The 16,589-nt window shown below is 49.6% G+C and overlaps 1 protein-coding gene across 3 annotated transcripts in view; it reads left to right on the top strand.

The window, feature by feature from the left end:
- uvrag (UV radiation resistance associated gene) overlaps nt 1–16,589 on the top strand; it is a 69,178-nt gene continuing 52,589 nt past the window's right edge. The window contains exons 1-7 of one of the 3 annotated variants that reach the window (XM_084697986.1): nt 1–296; nt 2,473–2,590; nt 3,190–3,224; nt 4,832–4,993; nt 5,086–5,160; nt 5,284–5,369; nt 14,333–14,438. In XM_084697986.1, coding sequence (XP_084554112.1) covers nt 192–296; nt 2,473–2,590; nt 3,190–3,224; nt 4,832–4,993; nt 5,086–5,160; nt 5,284–5,369; nt 14,333–14,438 — 687 coding nt within the window. In that variant the 5' untranslated portion in view covers nt 1–191. Of the gene's footprint in view, nt 297–1,883; nt 2,189–2,472; nt 2,591–3,189; nt 3,225–4,831; nt 4,994–5,085; nt 5,161–5,283; nt 5,370–14,332; nt 14,439–16,589 lie in introns of those variants that run through there. The other 2 variants (XM_084697987.1, XM_084697988.1) reach the window with 2 other exon arrangements.

Genomic DNA, 16,589 nt, shown 5'->3' with positions numbered 1-16,589 from the left:
TTCCTTTCCATACTTTGTTTATGTCGCAAGCTGTCTGACAGCAACTAGTTAACTGGAGTGTTTGGTGGTATATTTCGTCGGAACACCTTTCCCTATTAATGAGTGCATATACATATATACAACTGTAGGTTTCTGGATGTTGGTGATGGGATATTTTGTTGAATGAAGCGAACGCCCCGGGTGCCAATAGGATGAACTCCATCACCGGTCGGGATCTCGCTGTCCCCGCTGCCTCTGTCACAAACTCTGGATCTTCATCTTCACGAGCTTTGCACGTAGAACTCACCTCTCAGCAGGTAAGGACGTGCATTCAAACTTAATATTTGAGTATTTGCAGTACGCACGTTAATAGAAAAACTAATGTTATTGCTGTCTTTACTACAATGCTACAGTGAAGTGAACATTGCAGGCCTACATTGCATGACTAGCTAACTCACCAAGCTAGAGTTATGGCACGGTTAGCTTAAATGGCTAGTGTTATACTAGCACTGCTAGCTGACTAACTCTAAGCCTTGGAAGTCAGATAACTTAAGTTTAAGCAAAGAACAAAAAACATTCTCCTCATCATTAATGTTTATCACTATGTTTCAGTATAGCCACGTAGTTATAATAGCTAGCTTGCAGATATTGCTATCGCATTTTTAGCAACGAAAGGATGACATTTCGCATAAAGTAGATATACATACAGAAGGTTTCTTGCAACAAGCCAGGTCAACGAGCACCAGAATAAACGCAAGACTGTCACGGGGTCGATGTAATAAGCTAACAAACACAGAAGGCCCGGGCTGTCTTTTTAAGAACACCTTTCTAAGAGCTAGCATAGTGACAGCCACCATTTTTACTACAAAAACTATATAACCCAACGTTAAAACCTGACTCACTAATGGAACTATGCTTTATGCATAATAGATACCGGTAGAACGCCAGGCATTCATTCCTTAAAGCTCCTACTGCAAATATATTGCAGTTTGTGTTTACCTTCCTTTGAATTTGATTTCCATTGCAGCTATAGCATACAATATCCACTCTTATTTCATTCATTCATTCTTTTTGTATATATTTATTCTCTCACACATTTACTAATACCATCTCCCTAGCCCGATCTGAGCAATTTACAGGTATCATACGGGTGCTTTTTCAATGTGTCTTTAACATTCTAAGGACTGTACAGTTGCAGAGAATGGAACTAGTATCCGATGCTAAGGTTGAGTTGGCTGACAAGTGAATGAGACCACTAGGTCATAGATTACCACGTATGGGGATCATGTGATCACATGTGACCTCTGACCAAACGAAAAGTCTATTGGAACAGAACATGAGAAGTATTACTAGAAGCATGTTTATTAAGACCCTTCTAACATGTTACATTACTCTAATGGTGACCACAAGCACTGCTGGTATAAGGCTCTCGCTTTCCACTTTCTCTCACCCTCTTTCTCACACTGTCTCTGTCTAATGGTCTCTCTCTGGACCCCTCCCCCCCCAATCCCTCTTCCCAGCAACCATGGTCAAATTAGCTCTTTTCAGAAATTACATTTTTAAATGGGGGGGGGGGGGGGGGGGAAAGCACCCTGGTTGAACAAATCAAGTTTTTGTTTCCGCGGCTCTTAATCTCATAGGGGCCTATAACCCATGATTTAGATTTAGCCCTAATATGCCTGCGGCAGTGGCAGCTCGGTCTGCTGCTGGAGCTGGAGAATGTGGGCTAGATCAGGTGAGGGCCTGCATGCCTGCCTGCATGCCTGCCTGCCTCGTCCATTCTGTAGACGTCCTGTACTTCCTGCTCTGACTCTGCTGGGCCGGAGGGGTGGGGGGTGGGGGAACCCTGGTGAATGGGCCTGCTCTTTTCATGGGTCTCATGTCTCCCCCTTCACCCCCACCCCGGCTGAGGCGCTAGGCTGTCTTGGAACCATTGTTTGACTGTCACAGGCTCGTCCCAAGTCGCCTGTTCTCCAGGAAGAGGGTCAGATGGAGTAGGGTTGATGCAGCCTTTCCATCCTCCACCAGGATCTTTATCAGGCAGGAGGGACTACTTGGTCAAGTTGTTTGTAGGGCGGACTTTTGACTAATATCCAACAACGGTGATGTCATGTTCTTTTGGAGGATTGGAACGTGTTTCATAGAAGAGTCCTCGCTGGTCTGAGGTGTACCGTAGGCTACAGTGACTACTTGTCTCACTGCTCAAATGGTACAGTATGGCTTGTTTCACTGTTCAAATGGTACAGTATGGCTTGTTTCACTGTTCAAAAGATGCTCATGGAACTGGGAAATGTGGAGTACATGGCTAGCATGTGACTGTGGGCTAATTTGTTATAGTCTACCGCTGTTCTTTTTCAGACAGTATGACGTTAACGACTGTGGCACTAAGCACCTGCCCCCCCCCACCCTTCCAGTCCATAGCCCTGCACTCTATTTCTCTTTGTCTCAGTTTAACCTCTCTCTCTCTCTCTCCCCCCCCCCCCCCCATCACAGAGGCGGTTACGTCATCTCCGAAGCATCGCTGCCCGAAACATCGTGAATAGGAATGGTTCTCCTCTGCTGGACACGTACTTCACCCTCCATCTCTCTCTGGAGGACCGGATATCCAGAGGTGCAGGTTCACTTCCTCTTTTCTTCCCCTCGACCATCCAGGTCACTCCTTTTTAGCACGATCAACAGCCCCCCTCACTTAAGTCTGAAGACTCAATTCAGCAATGTCATCTCAATCACTTCACCTGACATACATTCATCTGGAGTGTTTTTGTAGTATTGGATGTTGGTTCTGGTTGTTATGTTGTACGTTTTGAGGGTAGACCACATGCGGCCCTGGTTATTGGCCTCCAGCTGTAATATGTTTTTGTGATAATATCCGGAGCAGGAAGAGAAGAGCCCTTTCCGCAGAGGCATAAAGGAGGTGGAAGCACCTTTCTACATGAGAAGCAAAGCTGCTTGGCTTGAGGGGGGAGGGAGGGGGGGAGGGGGGGGGTAGGGCCCACTGCTCTCTATGCTCCATCAGACAAGCATCTCTCTCATTTTTGGTTTTAGTAAGTTCAAGCGAAACCCGACCTTGAGGAGGGGGGGGGGGGAGTTTATTGTACAGTAGTTTGATGACCCAAGACATCTTTCATTTTGAGCTTGTGTTCTCCAAAACTATTGACCTGCACTGGTCCATTTCACTTCTCTGATGTTTCCATTGTCCTCTCTTTGCAGGCTTTTACAAGAGTGAAGTCATCCGGGATTCACTGGTGAGTGTCACAATCTGACAGTGTTCTGTTCCGCTTACAGGGCATTCATTTAGTTAAGGTCTCACTTTGTGTAATTAGTTCATCAATTCCAAAATTGACGAGCCAAAGGACTTTGATCACGGAGACATCAGGGTCTCTCGCTGGACCTCGGATTACGTGACCCCATGATGACCCCTGCTTTTCCCACCAACACTTCTCCTGGAGACTCACTCCGACAGTGACTGTGTTAACAGTGCATCACATTCTCCAGTGAGGTGTAAAAGCCTGTGATTCCTGCCAGCTGCGCTAGCCTCCGGTCGTCCACACGCATCGAGAGCTGCCTCCCACGTTCCTCTAATCTCTTAACAACGCCTCTGGACGTGTCAACTGTTCACACACACTCTCTGTATCCTCCATGCTAGATTCCCAGTTGTGTACCCGAGCATGAATATTTGAAGCGACTAGGAAGGAAACCGGGAGCACTTAGGACACGCCGTGCCTTCACATAAGGCTTTAGTTGGACCTCCTGTCTCTTGTCTGACTAAAAGCTGCAGCAGCAGCAGACAAACAGGCAGCTGCCTCTCTCTGTCAGTGCCAAGGAATGCTCCCCTCAGCTAACACGGCTGTAGCATCAGACTTGCTTCCTCGCTCTCGTAGCTTCCAGTGTCACCAGGTGGGTCATGAGCCCGTCCTGCTTGCCTGGAGGAGACTTGGCTCCAGTATAGTTCTAGTACAGTACTAGACCGCCCTGTCCCTGCCCAGGCCACATGCACCAACGGCAGCTTGTTGCTCCATTCTGTCTGAATGGAGCCAAGTACAACAAAGCAATGCTATCAGGCCAAGCCCAGGCCGAGGAGCTGGCCTTGGCGTTTTCCTTCCCAGCCTACCTTTCCTGTGTCTGCCCCCGGGGCAGCAGGCGCTAATGCACTGCAGATGAACCCCCCCCCCGCGCCGCCGCCAGAAAGCGTGTGTGAATATGATAACGTTGACAACGTCAGCATTCCTCACCGGTGACCTTTGCTATCGAGTGTTCTGTCCGTTTCCCTGTTGTCGATTGTTCTTCCTGTTTTTATGAGAAGTTGTGCTCTCCTCCTCCTTCTGCCAAACACAGACATATGCACACACACGCTTTGTCCGCAAAGGTTTTTGCTGTGCGTCTGGCTCCATCCAAAAAACAAGAGATGATCAGTTCAGTATTCCTTTTAACAGGAAACCACTGGAGACTTTAAATGATGGGAGAACTTTTGTTGTGCTCTCTGACAGATGGTCCTTCAAATTCCGACATTTTATGGAGTTAAGGGAGTTCAGTCTATGAAACTGGAGTGCTTGGTGTTACCCAAGGGTCCCGGAAAGGGCCTTGTGGATATGAAGGTTGAATGTGTCCACATTTGCTGTGACGTCGTCACGTGGCGGTTGTTAAGTGACAGCATCGCAGCCTGGTTGACCTCGGCTCCCCCCATCCCCAGGCCCTTCACTGACGGCCTGCTATTGTGCCGGAGTGCCTTAATTCAAGTTCAAGTTTTGAGGGCCAACTGTCAGATGAAGTTTCCAATCCCAGTGTCCCTGCATGTTCATGAAATGCGATTTTATTTCTTGTCTGTGTTTCCCCCCCCCCCCCACCCCGGCAGAATCCAACATGGCGGAGTCTGGACTTTGGCATGCTGCCGGACCTGCTGGACACGTCCGTGTCCAGCTTCGTGGTGAGGATCTGGGGCGGCCGAGAGCAGCAGTACCAGCTCCTCATCGAGTGGAAGGTCAACCTGGACGGCCTCCGATACGCAGGCCAGCAGGTCAGACACGCCGCGCGCTGCCGCGTCACCGCTGTTATGAGGGCCCTGTTCTGACGTTCCCAGTGACACACCTCCTCTTTGTTTTCTCACAGATCCGCTCCAGGAACCCAAATGAGATTATTTTTGGATTGAACGATGGTTACTATGCAGCTGACTTTGATCAGAAGGTACTGCCTTTTGTCAGTGTCCTGGATTAGTCTGCGAAGCAAAATGGCAAAGTATAATTCAGTGACCTTGGCTGTACTCTCTCTGTCTCTCTCTTTCCTGTTGTAAAATGTCCTTGTTCTCAGGACAACTCTGAAAGGAAGAAGAATAGTTTGATTCAGGTGGACCAGAGTTCTGTCAGAAACTCCTACAGTGTCTTCTCTCTTCTCAGGTGAGACTGCACACACACAGGCACACACACACACGCACGCACACACAAGCGCACACACGCGCACACGCGCACACATGCACACACACACAGGCACACACACACCCTCAGGCCTTTCCTCAGCATTATGCAAAAATATATTTAAAAGAAATGGTTCCCATCTTGTCCAGTAGATGGCACTGTTAAACAGCTAACTATACAACTGCAGCTCTACCATGAATCTGCTTTTGCTCTCAAGTTATATAGAGCTGCCAACAATACAGTCTGTAGTGTTTTACTTGGACGTGAAAGCACATACATATGGAAAGCTCTAATCAAGTTAGTAAAATCAAGGCACCCTGTCATCATGGGCCAGCGGTGTAATCCACAGATGGAGAATTCCATTAGAATTACCTGCTCTGATGATATTAAAGATTAATGACCTGTCCTACTATTATATACCACAAGGGGGTGGCAGACATTCGCATTGGACGTACTTTTCGCATTAGAAGTTTTCTTGGGAGTTTCAATTAAGACTCTTGTGACATAATACAGTGCTGTTGCTCTATATTTGAGTGTAGTGAGCCGTAAACCCTATCTATAGCACCAGCAGGGCTTCCCCTAGGGAACCCATGATTAACATCCACCCTTCCTCCACAATTACAACTTTTAACTTAAAAAAAACAGTCAACCGTTTTGCACTGTTGGGACAACAAACACTGCCAAGTCCCATAGCCTTTCCTCTCAGTGCTATATAGAAGGTATTTAAAACCACCTTCCTCCACCGTCAACCTTCCTCTCTCGGTGCGTCTGCAGCTCCCTGAGCAGCCCTCCCTGGGCTGGAACGCCTCTTGTGTTTTTCACTTTGTATGCGAGCAGAAAATGGCCCCTCTACATCCCGTCAAGGGACATCCCAGGTTGAATCATCCAGCTTTATGGGGCCTGCTGCTGCTGTTGTTCCTTACATGGTTCCTCCTCCTTCTGGTCCCCTGTGGGGCTTGCTGGAATTCCAGGCAGCTCCATTGATCCCCAGCTTCCCTGAGGCTGCCTGGGGAGGACTGGAGGGGATGAGGGGATGGAGGGATGGGGGGCTGGAGGGGATTGTGGGGCTGGAAGGGATGGGGGGCTGGAGGGGTGAATTGGAGGTGGGGGGATGTTTGGCCCCCTGTTATGGCCTAGGATTCTGTCTCCTCCTAACTCCTTTCTCTGTTGCTTCCCCTTGCTGACCTTCTGTGTCTGCCTCTCTCTCTCTCTCTCTCTCTCTCTCTCTCTCTCTCTATATCTCTCTCTCTCTCTCTCTCTCTCTCTCTCTCTCTCTCTCTCCCCCCCCCCCCCAGTCTCTGGCTAGTATCTTGGCTTCAGGCCATGGTGTGCTCATGTCTTCTGGGCCAGTGCCTCAGAGTGATTCATCAGATGCACACTCCCGTTAGGGTCCCCCTCCACCTCTATCCCCATCCCTCCACCCCCACCCCTCATGGTAAAGGATTCTATAGAATGTTTAACCTCTGTGACCTGGCCTCAGTTCTGACTACACTGTTTGCATGTTGAAACATTACATTGTCTGTATTCTTGGATTGTGCTTTCCCAGCTGATAATGATACACTCAGCACTGGATTAGCTGTACACCTTAACTGTAATCACTTGGGCTGGAGGAAATGGCCAAGAACACTTCATACAGTATGCATTTTTGGGGGATTTTTTTTTCCTCCGCAAACATTTTGTTGGAAATACACAGTAATTTGTCAGTGTAATTGGAACATTGGAGTGATGTGCTGTGTTGAATTTTAAATGAATCCCAGACTTGTTCTGGATCTGTGTCCGATACGGGCCCTGAGCAGCACCAGGGCTGTGAGATGGGGTCACACAGGAAAACCTCAGTTGCCGCTCTCTCTCTTTCTCTCATGCGCCCTCTCCTGCTCTCTCTCTCTCTCAGGGCTTGCTTTCTCTCTCATAGTCAGGGCTTCAGAAAGAGGGGAGTATTGTGTGATGGGTCTTTCACGTTTCTCCTGAACTCTGTATGAGTCCTCTGTTGCTCTCTCTCTCTCTCTCTCTCTCTCTCTCTCTCTCTCGCTCGCTCGCTCGCTCGCTCGCATAATGTGTAATAAACCCATTAGAATGATGAGGGTTGTTTCAGTGCTTTGAGGGACATGGGTAGTGTCGTTTTTTCTATACCCACAGGGATGAATGCCCGGGGTCGCCCTCTCCTCTTCAGGTTCTTGATTGGCCAGGTTGGCGGGGCTGCTATTGGGGCAGGAATAAGACGCCTCCTTGAGCTGCGCGTGTGAAAACGGAGTGGAGATGTCGAGCCTCGATGCAGAAACGGAACAGAGAGCGTTTTTCCATCAATCAGCATGGCCTCCTGTGGGTTTTGGCTGGAGATTCACACCCTGGCGGGGAGAGACTGGCGTCCCAGGAGACGGAAGAGAACACGGCTGGAGCAACGCCAGCGATGGTTAGCCAGCATGACACAGCTGTGTCATGGATCTCTGTACACGTGTCCTGACCTTTGAAAATCTGGTTTTGAGCTGTAGGTCATCCAACGGTATGGTCAGCGTTATAATAAGGCGCAGGTCATCCGGTCCCAGATCTGTGCTGACTGCAGGTGCTAGCCTCTCTACCAGTGGAGACCTGCAATCAGGGGAAAGGGGAAGACCTGATTGGATCAGCTGGAGCTGAGGTTGGATGACGGTTGCGGAGAGGCACGGTTTCCACCGGTGGGGTTGAAGGTCTGTCTAGTTTCCTTCGAGTTTGTCTTGGTCGGAGGCCTAATTTGGGTGGTTGCGGCACTATAAGGTGTTGTTGAACATTGGTCTCAAGTGCCCTGGAAATGGATGCACTCAAGTAGCTCCAGGAACCTCATTCACAGTCTTTAAGAGCATAAGTAAATCATATTCCCTTTTGGACTTTGAGTAATGGATTTAATGTCAACACAGGCCGTGTGTACATTGGCTGACAGAGGCAGAAACAATTCTAATAGTGCCCCTCCGATACACATCTGTCTTTGCACATGCAGTCGAGTGAATGAGTTCAGAAGTCTTTTCCTAACTTTGTTAAAATGATTGTACCGCAACCCCTGCCCCTGCTCCCCCCCCCCCCCCCCCCCCCCCCCTTCAGAGCCACATGTTGTCTTGATCTTGTTCGTCTGACTTGCCACTTACGCTCGCTCGCGTCCGTGCGTGTGGACAGAAGCAGTGGGCTGCGTTGCCGGGTCGGCGAGGGGTCTGCCCCGTGTCTGTGGAGACTGAGGCGATAAGCCCTTCCTGTGGGACGCAAGGTCGCCTGGCGGCAGGGCGCAACGCCGCGGCCCTCCGCCACAGGATGTGGTTGGAAGATCTGTTTAAACGACGGGCGTAGGCCAGCCCTGAGACCAGCCCCTGGACCAGCCACGGCCCAGACTCCAGAGTACAGTCGGGTCCTTAAGCCCTAAATTGCCAGGCCTGTATGAATGTGGATATTCTGTTCTTGTTCTCAAGCACCTCTGCAGTATTCCGAGGCAGCATCAAAACATCTGTGGACCTTTGTTCCATGCTCCTGGAATCATTCTTTTTGGTTCTAAGCCTTTAATTCCCCACTAAGCCGAGAAGCAGTTAGAGAAAGCCTTTCCTGCTTGTCCTAAACACTACATCTAACGAGACGAAGCAGAATGGATCCAGTATGTCCTGTTTTTTTTGGGGGGGGGGGTCACGTCCCTTTGAATGGGAGTGCGTAGCTGGGACGGCAGCCTGTTTGATTTGTTTCTCCGCAGGGCCCAGACTCCACTCAGGGCCTGTTGTTCCCCACAGCTGAGTAGAAGCTGTGGCTCGGCCTGCCCCAGTCTCTCTGTGAGGGCCGCTGGTGAGCAGCGAGCCCCCGCTGTCTGCCCTAATCTCCGAGCGCTGATGGAGGGTGTGCGTCCTTCCTAAATCGCATCCTCAATAGGACTTGGCCTTACCCCACTCCTTGGCTTGCGCGTTTCTTACTACGTCGTCTGTCATAATGTTCCTCCTTTAAACCAAGACGTTAGGCTGTGGTTTCCGTTTGTATTTTATTTTTTACTCTGCGTTGTTTACAAAGTGCTGTTTTTTTGCTGCGAGGTTGAGCTTTTTTTTAATTATTATTGTTTCACTCGTTCACTCTTGTCAGTTTTAGCGATGTGACAGGTCAGTTAGGGGTTTAGTGCGAGGTGAGGAGGTGGTTCTTGTGACAGGAGAGGTAACATCGGTCTACGGGGTGCACAGGCCCCTCATCACATGACCGGAGCAGCCTGTCTTAAGACGTCTCGCTTCTCTGCTTCCCTCCCAGAGTGGTCGTGTAAACGTCTCTCAGCTCCACAAAACCCATCTCCTCAGAGTCGGTGCATGTTCAGGTCCGCCAAAAAAGATTTTTCCGGGGAGGTACAATCTGATCTCTCCATGTGCAGATGGAGGCAATGGTGAAATTGGAGGTGAAAAGTGTTGACATTCCTCGCCAGTGAAGCACAGGTATGCAGCAGAGTGCAAGGTGTTTGTTTGCTTTGGGTCTGCCCAGTGCTGTTGTTTTGACCTGGCTGATTTTGGCGACGCAGGGTATTTTCAGCTCCTGCAAGTGGCAAAAATGTGGTCATGGTGTGAACAGCTATTGCTATTGGATCTGATCATTAAAGCAAGTCATAAATTTGTCGGCATTCTCACCACCCCGAGGTTTCCAGGGCGAATAACAAGCGTAAATCTCCAGCAGCCGCATTGAGGCGTGGGAGACAAATGAAGCTGTCCCACACTGACTGACAGAGAGGAGGCCTGATTGGGAAGTAGGTTTTTTTTTTGTCCCCCTGTCGGACCCGTATCTCTAAACCGCAGGAAGTGGAGGTGTAGATGGGGACGAGGAACGTCAACAAGGCCCCTAATCTCTTGTCACCTGATAGAAAAGCGTTTCAGCTAAGAAATCCTGTCATATCGCACTACAAAAGAAAACAGTTTTTTTTTACTCTCTTTTTTTGTCTCCCTCCCTTTACTGTTTTCATTGAAACAACATCACTTCAGCCCGTATCCTCGTTTTCATTCCATCACAAAAGAGCCACAAAATGTGCCAAATCGGCCTCTCAAAACAAAAAAAGCAAAAAAACAAAACGGCGGAGCGATAGGAGGTGGGCGGGTGAATTCATGCAAACGCAGAAAAGAAAGAACGTGGCTGAGTGCCAGGGGAGTCCTACCCAGACTTCAGCTATCTAATCCTATAGTACACAAACACCTCCGCCATCACCCGCTCCATGTAGGGCGGTGACGCCCTACAGACGGGCCCTGTTCCGACGCGGTCGCCGGGGAGGTCCAGAGGGGACGGAGGACGTGAGGTTTCGTCTCTTCCTCGAACCCTACTTCTTTTTCCGGCTTATCTCTGCGAGCCAGATGACACATCTGCTCTTCCCTGTTGTTCGGACCTGATTGCAAGGCTGTAGGGCTGCACACAGACCGTCGTAAATATTTATTTAAAGTTCGTCAGCGGAGTAAATAAGTACATAAACACGCTGTAGTGGTGGGCGGCATGGACAGTGATTCAGGGTAGGGGCAGTCCCCCCCCCCTACAAGTATCCAGGCCCACTGGATGGTGTTAGTACATACTGACTCAAAGCTCAGAGTCAAGGTAATTTGTGTTTATTTCAACGTTCACTGATTTAGTGAACTCGTAAATCCATCAAAATGTTCATTCCAACATCTGCAAGAATCCTCGCTAACAAGACCTCCGCAATCTGTTTATTGGAGAAACATTGGGTTTAACGTTTCAAACGTTGTTGAAAATAAGACTTTACCAGTCACACTAACACTAGCCAATGCTGTAGGGTCAAAGGAATGTAACTTTTTAGATGTTAATCATTCTCACATCAAGGGTTTAGCACATCACAATCCTGTCAGAGAGTCCTATCCAGGAAGCCTTAGCTGTCATATAGCTGCCAACCCTCCTGGTGAAGAAAAGGAAAGTTGTTATGGTTCACAGGGGTGAGTGTGTTGTCTGGAGGTGTGCCCAGGGCTTGTGTGCCCTAGTGTGGGCATAGGGGGCCAGGGCCTCCCCACCTCTCCCAGCCTCTCCTCCTCTGATCCAGAAGCTGACATGGAGCCTGATGGGCAGGGCCAAGGCCCAGACTGGGGAGCTGGGATGAGGGCAGACATGCGTGAAAGCCTGGGGAGATAACTCGGTTAACCTAGGGGGGAAGTGACCATATCAGATTCCTCGGTCACAATCACCTAAAGAGATAAAGCTGTCAAAGTGACTTTTCTCTGAAGTTCCCAAGGACTATCACCAGTAGCTATCGCTTCATCAGGCAGGATAACATGGGGGAGAAGGTGATTGGTTCTTGAGGAGATTATTTGTTCTCTGTTTGGGAAATCCTAAACTCACCAGTTGTGTAGGTACAGCGATGATTTATTTTCCAATGGGGCTCATGCCACCTACAGTAATATCCCAAGGTTTCTATGGAAGCTTGTATCCAACGGTATGAAAGAGGCCATTGGATTTGCAAAACTCCCCCAGCTAGCTGGATTTCAGTTACATTCTCTAGGGAGAGTACAAAACAAATCATGAAAGTTTTAAGTGACTGCATACCTTAGCAGAAGTCATTTTCCCCCTACAGCAAGTACTAAACCCCCCCTCTTCCACTTCCCCCACAACCGCAAACCCCAAGCCATAACTCTCCACATGACCGCAACCCTTATGAGCTGCAGCCCACAAGGTTGTTGCGCCCCACTCCGGCCGTGTAGAACCCAGTTAGAAGCTGCACCTTTAGTGCTTCCTCTGAAGGCCCATGATGTAGAGCAGATCCCCAACAGACTCGTTCGACGTGGAGGAGTATGGCCCATCTGGCAGATTAAGCCAAATGACGCCTTTTGAGAAAATTGAGGAACGAGAGTGATGCAAAGACGAAAAATGACGGAAGGAGAATGTATCTGAGTGCTTGTAGTTGGAACTTATTCTGTTGGGGGGGGGACATGGGTGTGTGGACCCAGGTGTTAGCAGTCACACAGAGAATGAAATCAATCATCAACCAGCCCAATTTAGTTTGCTTTTGGATCCATTTCGGCAGATGGATGGCATGTGAAGATTCTTTTCTTTTGTGGCCCGAAAGACCACCGCAGTATCCTGCCTCTAAGTGTGAAGTGTTGAAGAACAAGTTGATGGAGGGTCTGTTCCACTTGATAATATATCGGTCATAACGTCTTACGGCATTAGAGTTTTCGAATGAAAGGCACAGCTAAAGCAAAACAGCACTAGGTTTTGGAGGGAAGGAAAACCACCATGACACCTGGCTCTCGATGACAGTTTAAAAGGTGCTGAAGTGTAGGACCAGGCTTTCACAGAGTGTTTTGGCCCAAACATGGGACTGTGTCTGCAGGCTCTGGGCCTTTTGAAGACTCCTTGTGGTCCCACCAAGGTAACCAGAATCAGCCAACACACCAGTGGTACTCTGTCATCGGAGGCTGCTCGCTGCCAAAATGCTTTGTATGTTTTGGCCGGGCTTTTGGTGCCTCGATTCGAGAGAATTCGACACGTTGCAGTTTGAGCGGGATTATCTTCGCGTTACCTGGTCAGATGGAAGGCTGCGAATACGAAACGCCGTCCACGAGTGTTTTACTGACTGCGGAGCGTGAGAAGAGGACGGTCCTGAGGGTTCACTAATGCCGAACAGCACATGGAGTGAGAAACATCGACGGATAAACCGAACGGGAGAAGTGAGGAAAGAATGCGTCCCTGATAGAGGTCGTATGATGTGGCTTGGAGTTTGGGGCGGGGCGGGGGGGTAGAAGTGACTCCAATGTGGGAACATGGCAAAAAGGGAATGCGCTAACCAGAACCGGCTAACCACATGGTCCACTGAGAGCCGAGTCGGTGGAGCCATTCTCAGCATGGAGCCAGAGGGAGACAAGAGATTCATGCAGATCGACGAGTAAGCACCACTATAAATTAGACACGAAAGAGGCTCTCGACGCAGTTGTTAATCGCTGGCCTCCTTTCGTGTTTGGAAGCCCCTTGTGTCTCTGGAGAAGATGGCAGCCATGTGGAACGGTTGTCTGCTGTACTTAGACCCCGTCTCCCCCGGGCCGCACTTTTGTGGGAAGCTCGGTCTGTCTCTCCACATGAGATCTGGAGCCGTTGAAAGCATGCTTGGAGCTAATCAGCTCTGTGATCGATGGCAGCAATAACGTTCTGGCTTGTCACTCTGGTGATGTTGTTATTGTTCCATCTCCTCAGAGGACATTGACATCTGTAGGCCTAACTGTTATTTAAAGGTTTGTGAGAAAAAAAGAGAGAAAAAAAAAGGTTTTGTTCATTGGGTGACCTGTTGAGGTTCCTTGAAACATTCCAGATTTGATATGTTCAGGTCCCGTAGGAGGACATTTGATCCAAACCTCTGGTTTAATGTTTAAAAAAATAATAGTGATTAAAATTCTGTGTGGTTAATTGTGGTTTGCGGTATTTGAGAACTTGATATGTGTCTTGAGTCTAAAAGAATACATCATGGAGTATTTTTAATGAAGCCCTTTGTGTTCCCCCAGCCCCCCCCCCAGACAATATTCGCCATACCTACTTTGTCCTTTGTTCATATTAAACTTTTATTAACTTTCAGTCATTTCTGGGTACAGGATACATAAAGCAGATTAACCCCAGGAAATCAGGAGGAGAAACAGTGAGGCTAGTGAACGAAGGCTTCAAGGATCACACACATGTACATGATCAGAACTCATGACCCACCTCTCTCCGCCCTCCAAACAAACCCTGCTAACAAAAAGCACAAGAGACATGCTAACATAAATGCTGACATAGACGTTGCACTCTCAGCTCGTTGTTCATCTTCGCAGACTGTTTATTTACCCTTCCGGGGGTCGTGAATCCTCAAGAATCTTCGAGGCGTCCTCTGTTATACAGTTCATGCCTCTTGGACTGTCCGGTATAAACATGGGACACTTGTTTCCTGTTGTACTGTGATAAATGTCATTGAGCGGTGTTTGGCCGGTGCTTGAATCCTGTTTGCTTCTTGCCAGGCTCCACACGGCCCAGAGAGCCATCAAGCAGACCCAGGTGACGGTGCAGAAGATCGGGAAGGAGATCGAGGAGAAGCTGCGGACGACCGCGGCCTGCACAGAAAGGGTGAGTTTACGTTGCCCCCCCACACACGCCTCAACGCCTGGCGCTTCAGAGACTCACCCGGGGCTCTCTTGGTCATCCCAAAACGCAACTCGTCGAAACTGTGACGATGTCGAAATCGACATTTCGAAATCGGCCTAAAAGTACCTGGAGCGCCCATCCGAAGCTGCGGAGAGCCAGACCAGTCCATGTGTTCTCTGGCGAGGCGTTGATGGATCGTGTTCTGCTTCTCAGTTCCTCGAGATCAGGCAGGAATAATAATCTATCGGGGCGTCGCTCTACTAAATACTTAGCAGATTGTATATCTTGTATTACACAGAGCCTCGTAAATATGTCATTAGGGCCCTCAGGCAGTCATCATATCTTCTGTTTTGATGGCCTAAGAGAACTGAGCGGTGGCCACATCCCCCTCCCGGCTCACAAAGGGGAGGCTTTTGACCAAACCCCCGCTATTTATGTTTCCACCTTGGCCGGATCCTTGACAAAGACCCAGGCCAGAAGAAAGAAAAGCATATTTAACATATTTGGAATTGGCAGCCGTGCAGCTGTGAAAGCGCAGCGCCTAATCCCAGGTTTGACTGGCGTGTTTGTGGTAAACGTACACTTCAAAAGCCCCGCCTCCTGCTGTGGAAAGGGCCCCGCGGCGGGGGACACCTACCTGGTGTTATGGCCCAGGGAGACTCAGATGCTAAAAGCCACCTCTTGGCGCATTGGATTCCACCAAAGTACGTGCATGTGTGTGAGGGAGAGAGAGAAAGTCTGTGTGCTCTTTGTCAGCAGACACCAGATCTGGAGGGGGGGGGGGTGTTTGGGGTGGGGGGTGTTTGGGGTAAGGGGGGGGAAGGGGGGGCGCCCTGACAGCTCTCTGTTGTTGTTTCCCTCCACACCTCCGAGACAGCTGTCCCCTCATGTCAGCCTTTGATGCCCAGCTTCTCGACTTCCCTTCTCCAGTCACCACCTCAGCACCAAAGCCTGGATCACTCACATAAACCCGGTCTCTCCTCTCCCAAACACACCCAGCACAATGTTCCCTGTAAAAGACAAAAACATCCTTGCGGCTGCTATTGAGTCCTCAAGGAAACATTCCCAGGCCTTTCCCAGTCCGCCTTGGCTAGTAAATCATGCGATACATCTCTTTCACTCACCAGGACTGGCCTCGGCTCTTCCTTTAAAGATCATCGAATAATAGGCGAATAATTGTCAGGGCTTCAGAAAGAGGGGAGTATTGTGTGATGGGTCTTTCACGTTTCTCCTGAACTCTGTATGAGTCCTCTGTTGCTCTCTCTCTCTCTGTCTCTCTGTCTCTCTGTCTCTCTGTCTGTCTGTCTGTCTGTCTCTCTCTCTCTCTCTCTCTGTCTCTCTGTCTGTCTGTCTGTCTGTCTCTCTCTCTCTCTCTCTCTCTCTCTGTCTGTCTGTCTGTCTGTCTGTCTGTCTGTCTGTCTGTCTGTCTGTCTCTCTCTGGATTTCCCTCCACTATAGTGAGTGTGGATCAAAGAGGGCAAAGTTGAGCCCACCAGCCTGGCTCCTGGCCCTCTTCACCTTCTCACCCACTCTCTGCTCTTGATCTCCAGGGTTACGGCCAGGTCCTGCCTGCTGCCTGTTTGCTCAGCTGACCAGCTGTCCTTTGATCTTGGCGCTGACTCAGGCACGCTGCAACGCGGCGGCTGGGACGGCCCACACACACACACACTACGTAAACACATACACACACACACACACACACGTCTCCAGACCCATACACACACGTAAGCCTGATATGCTGTGAAGGCCAGCAGTGAGAGGACAAGCTCCCGGGCTGTGTGGTTCGTGCCAGGGCCCAGGGCTGCTGGTGGCTAACACGCGAGCTGCAGCATTCCTGCGCCACATGAGGGCCGTGACACTCTGGGGAGATGGAGGCTCTATCTGGCCGCCCCCTCTGACTGACACCCCTCTGTTTTGCCGCTAAGGCCTCAGAAGGCCTCGATAAGAGCCCTATCAGCCTGTACTCTGATCCAGCCCGCGATGGCTATCTCTGGGCGTGTGTGTCTTGTGTGTGTCTCTCTGTGTGTGTGTGTGACACAAGCCACAGGCAACTGTCAAAATAAAGGCTGCTCAATAACAAGGTTAACATTCCCGGCGGCGGAGGGGACTTGGTGGGGCTCATTGGGACATGTT

The sequence above is a fragment of the Hypomesus nipponensis genome, chromosome 5 (genome assembly GCF_054491055.1).
Source record: "Hypomesus nipponensis isolate SF chromosome 5, ASM5449105v1, whole genome shotgun sequence".
NCBI classification, from domain to species: Eukaryota; Metazoa; Chordata; class Actinopteri; order Osmeriformes; family Osmeridae; genus Hypomesus; species Hypomesus nipponensis.
This window is presented reverse-complemented; position numbering and strand designations above follow the sequence as displayed.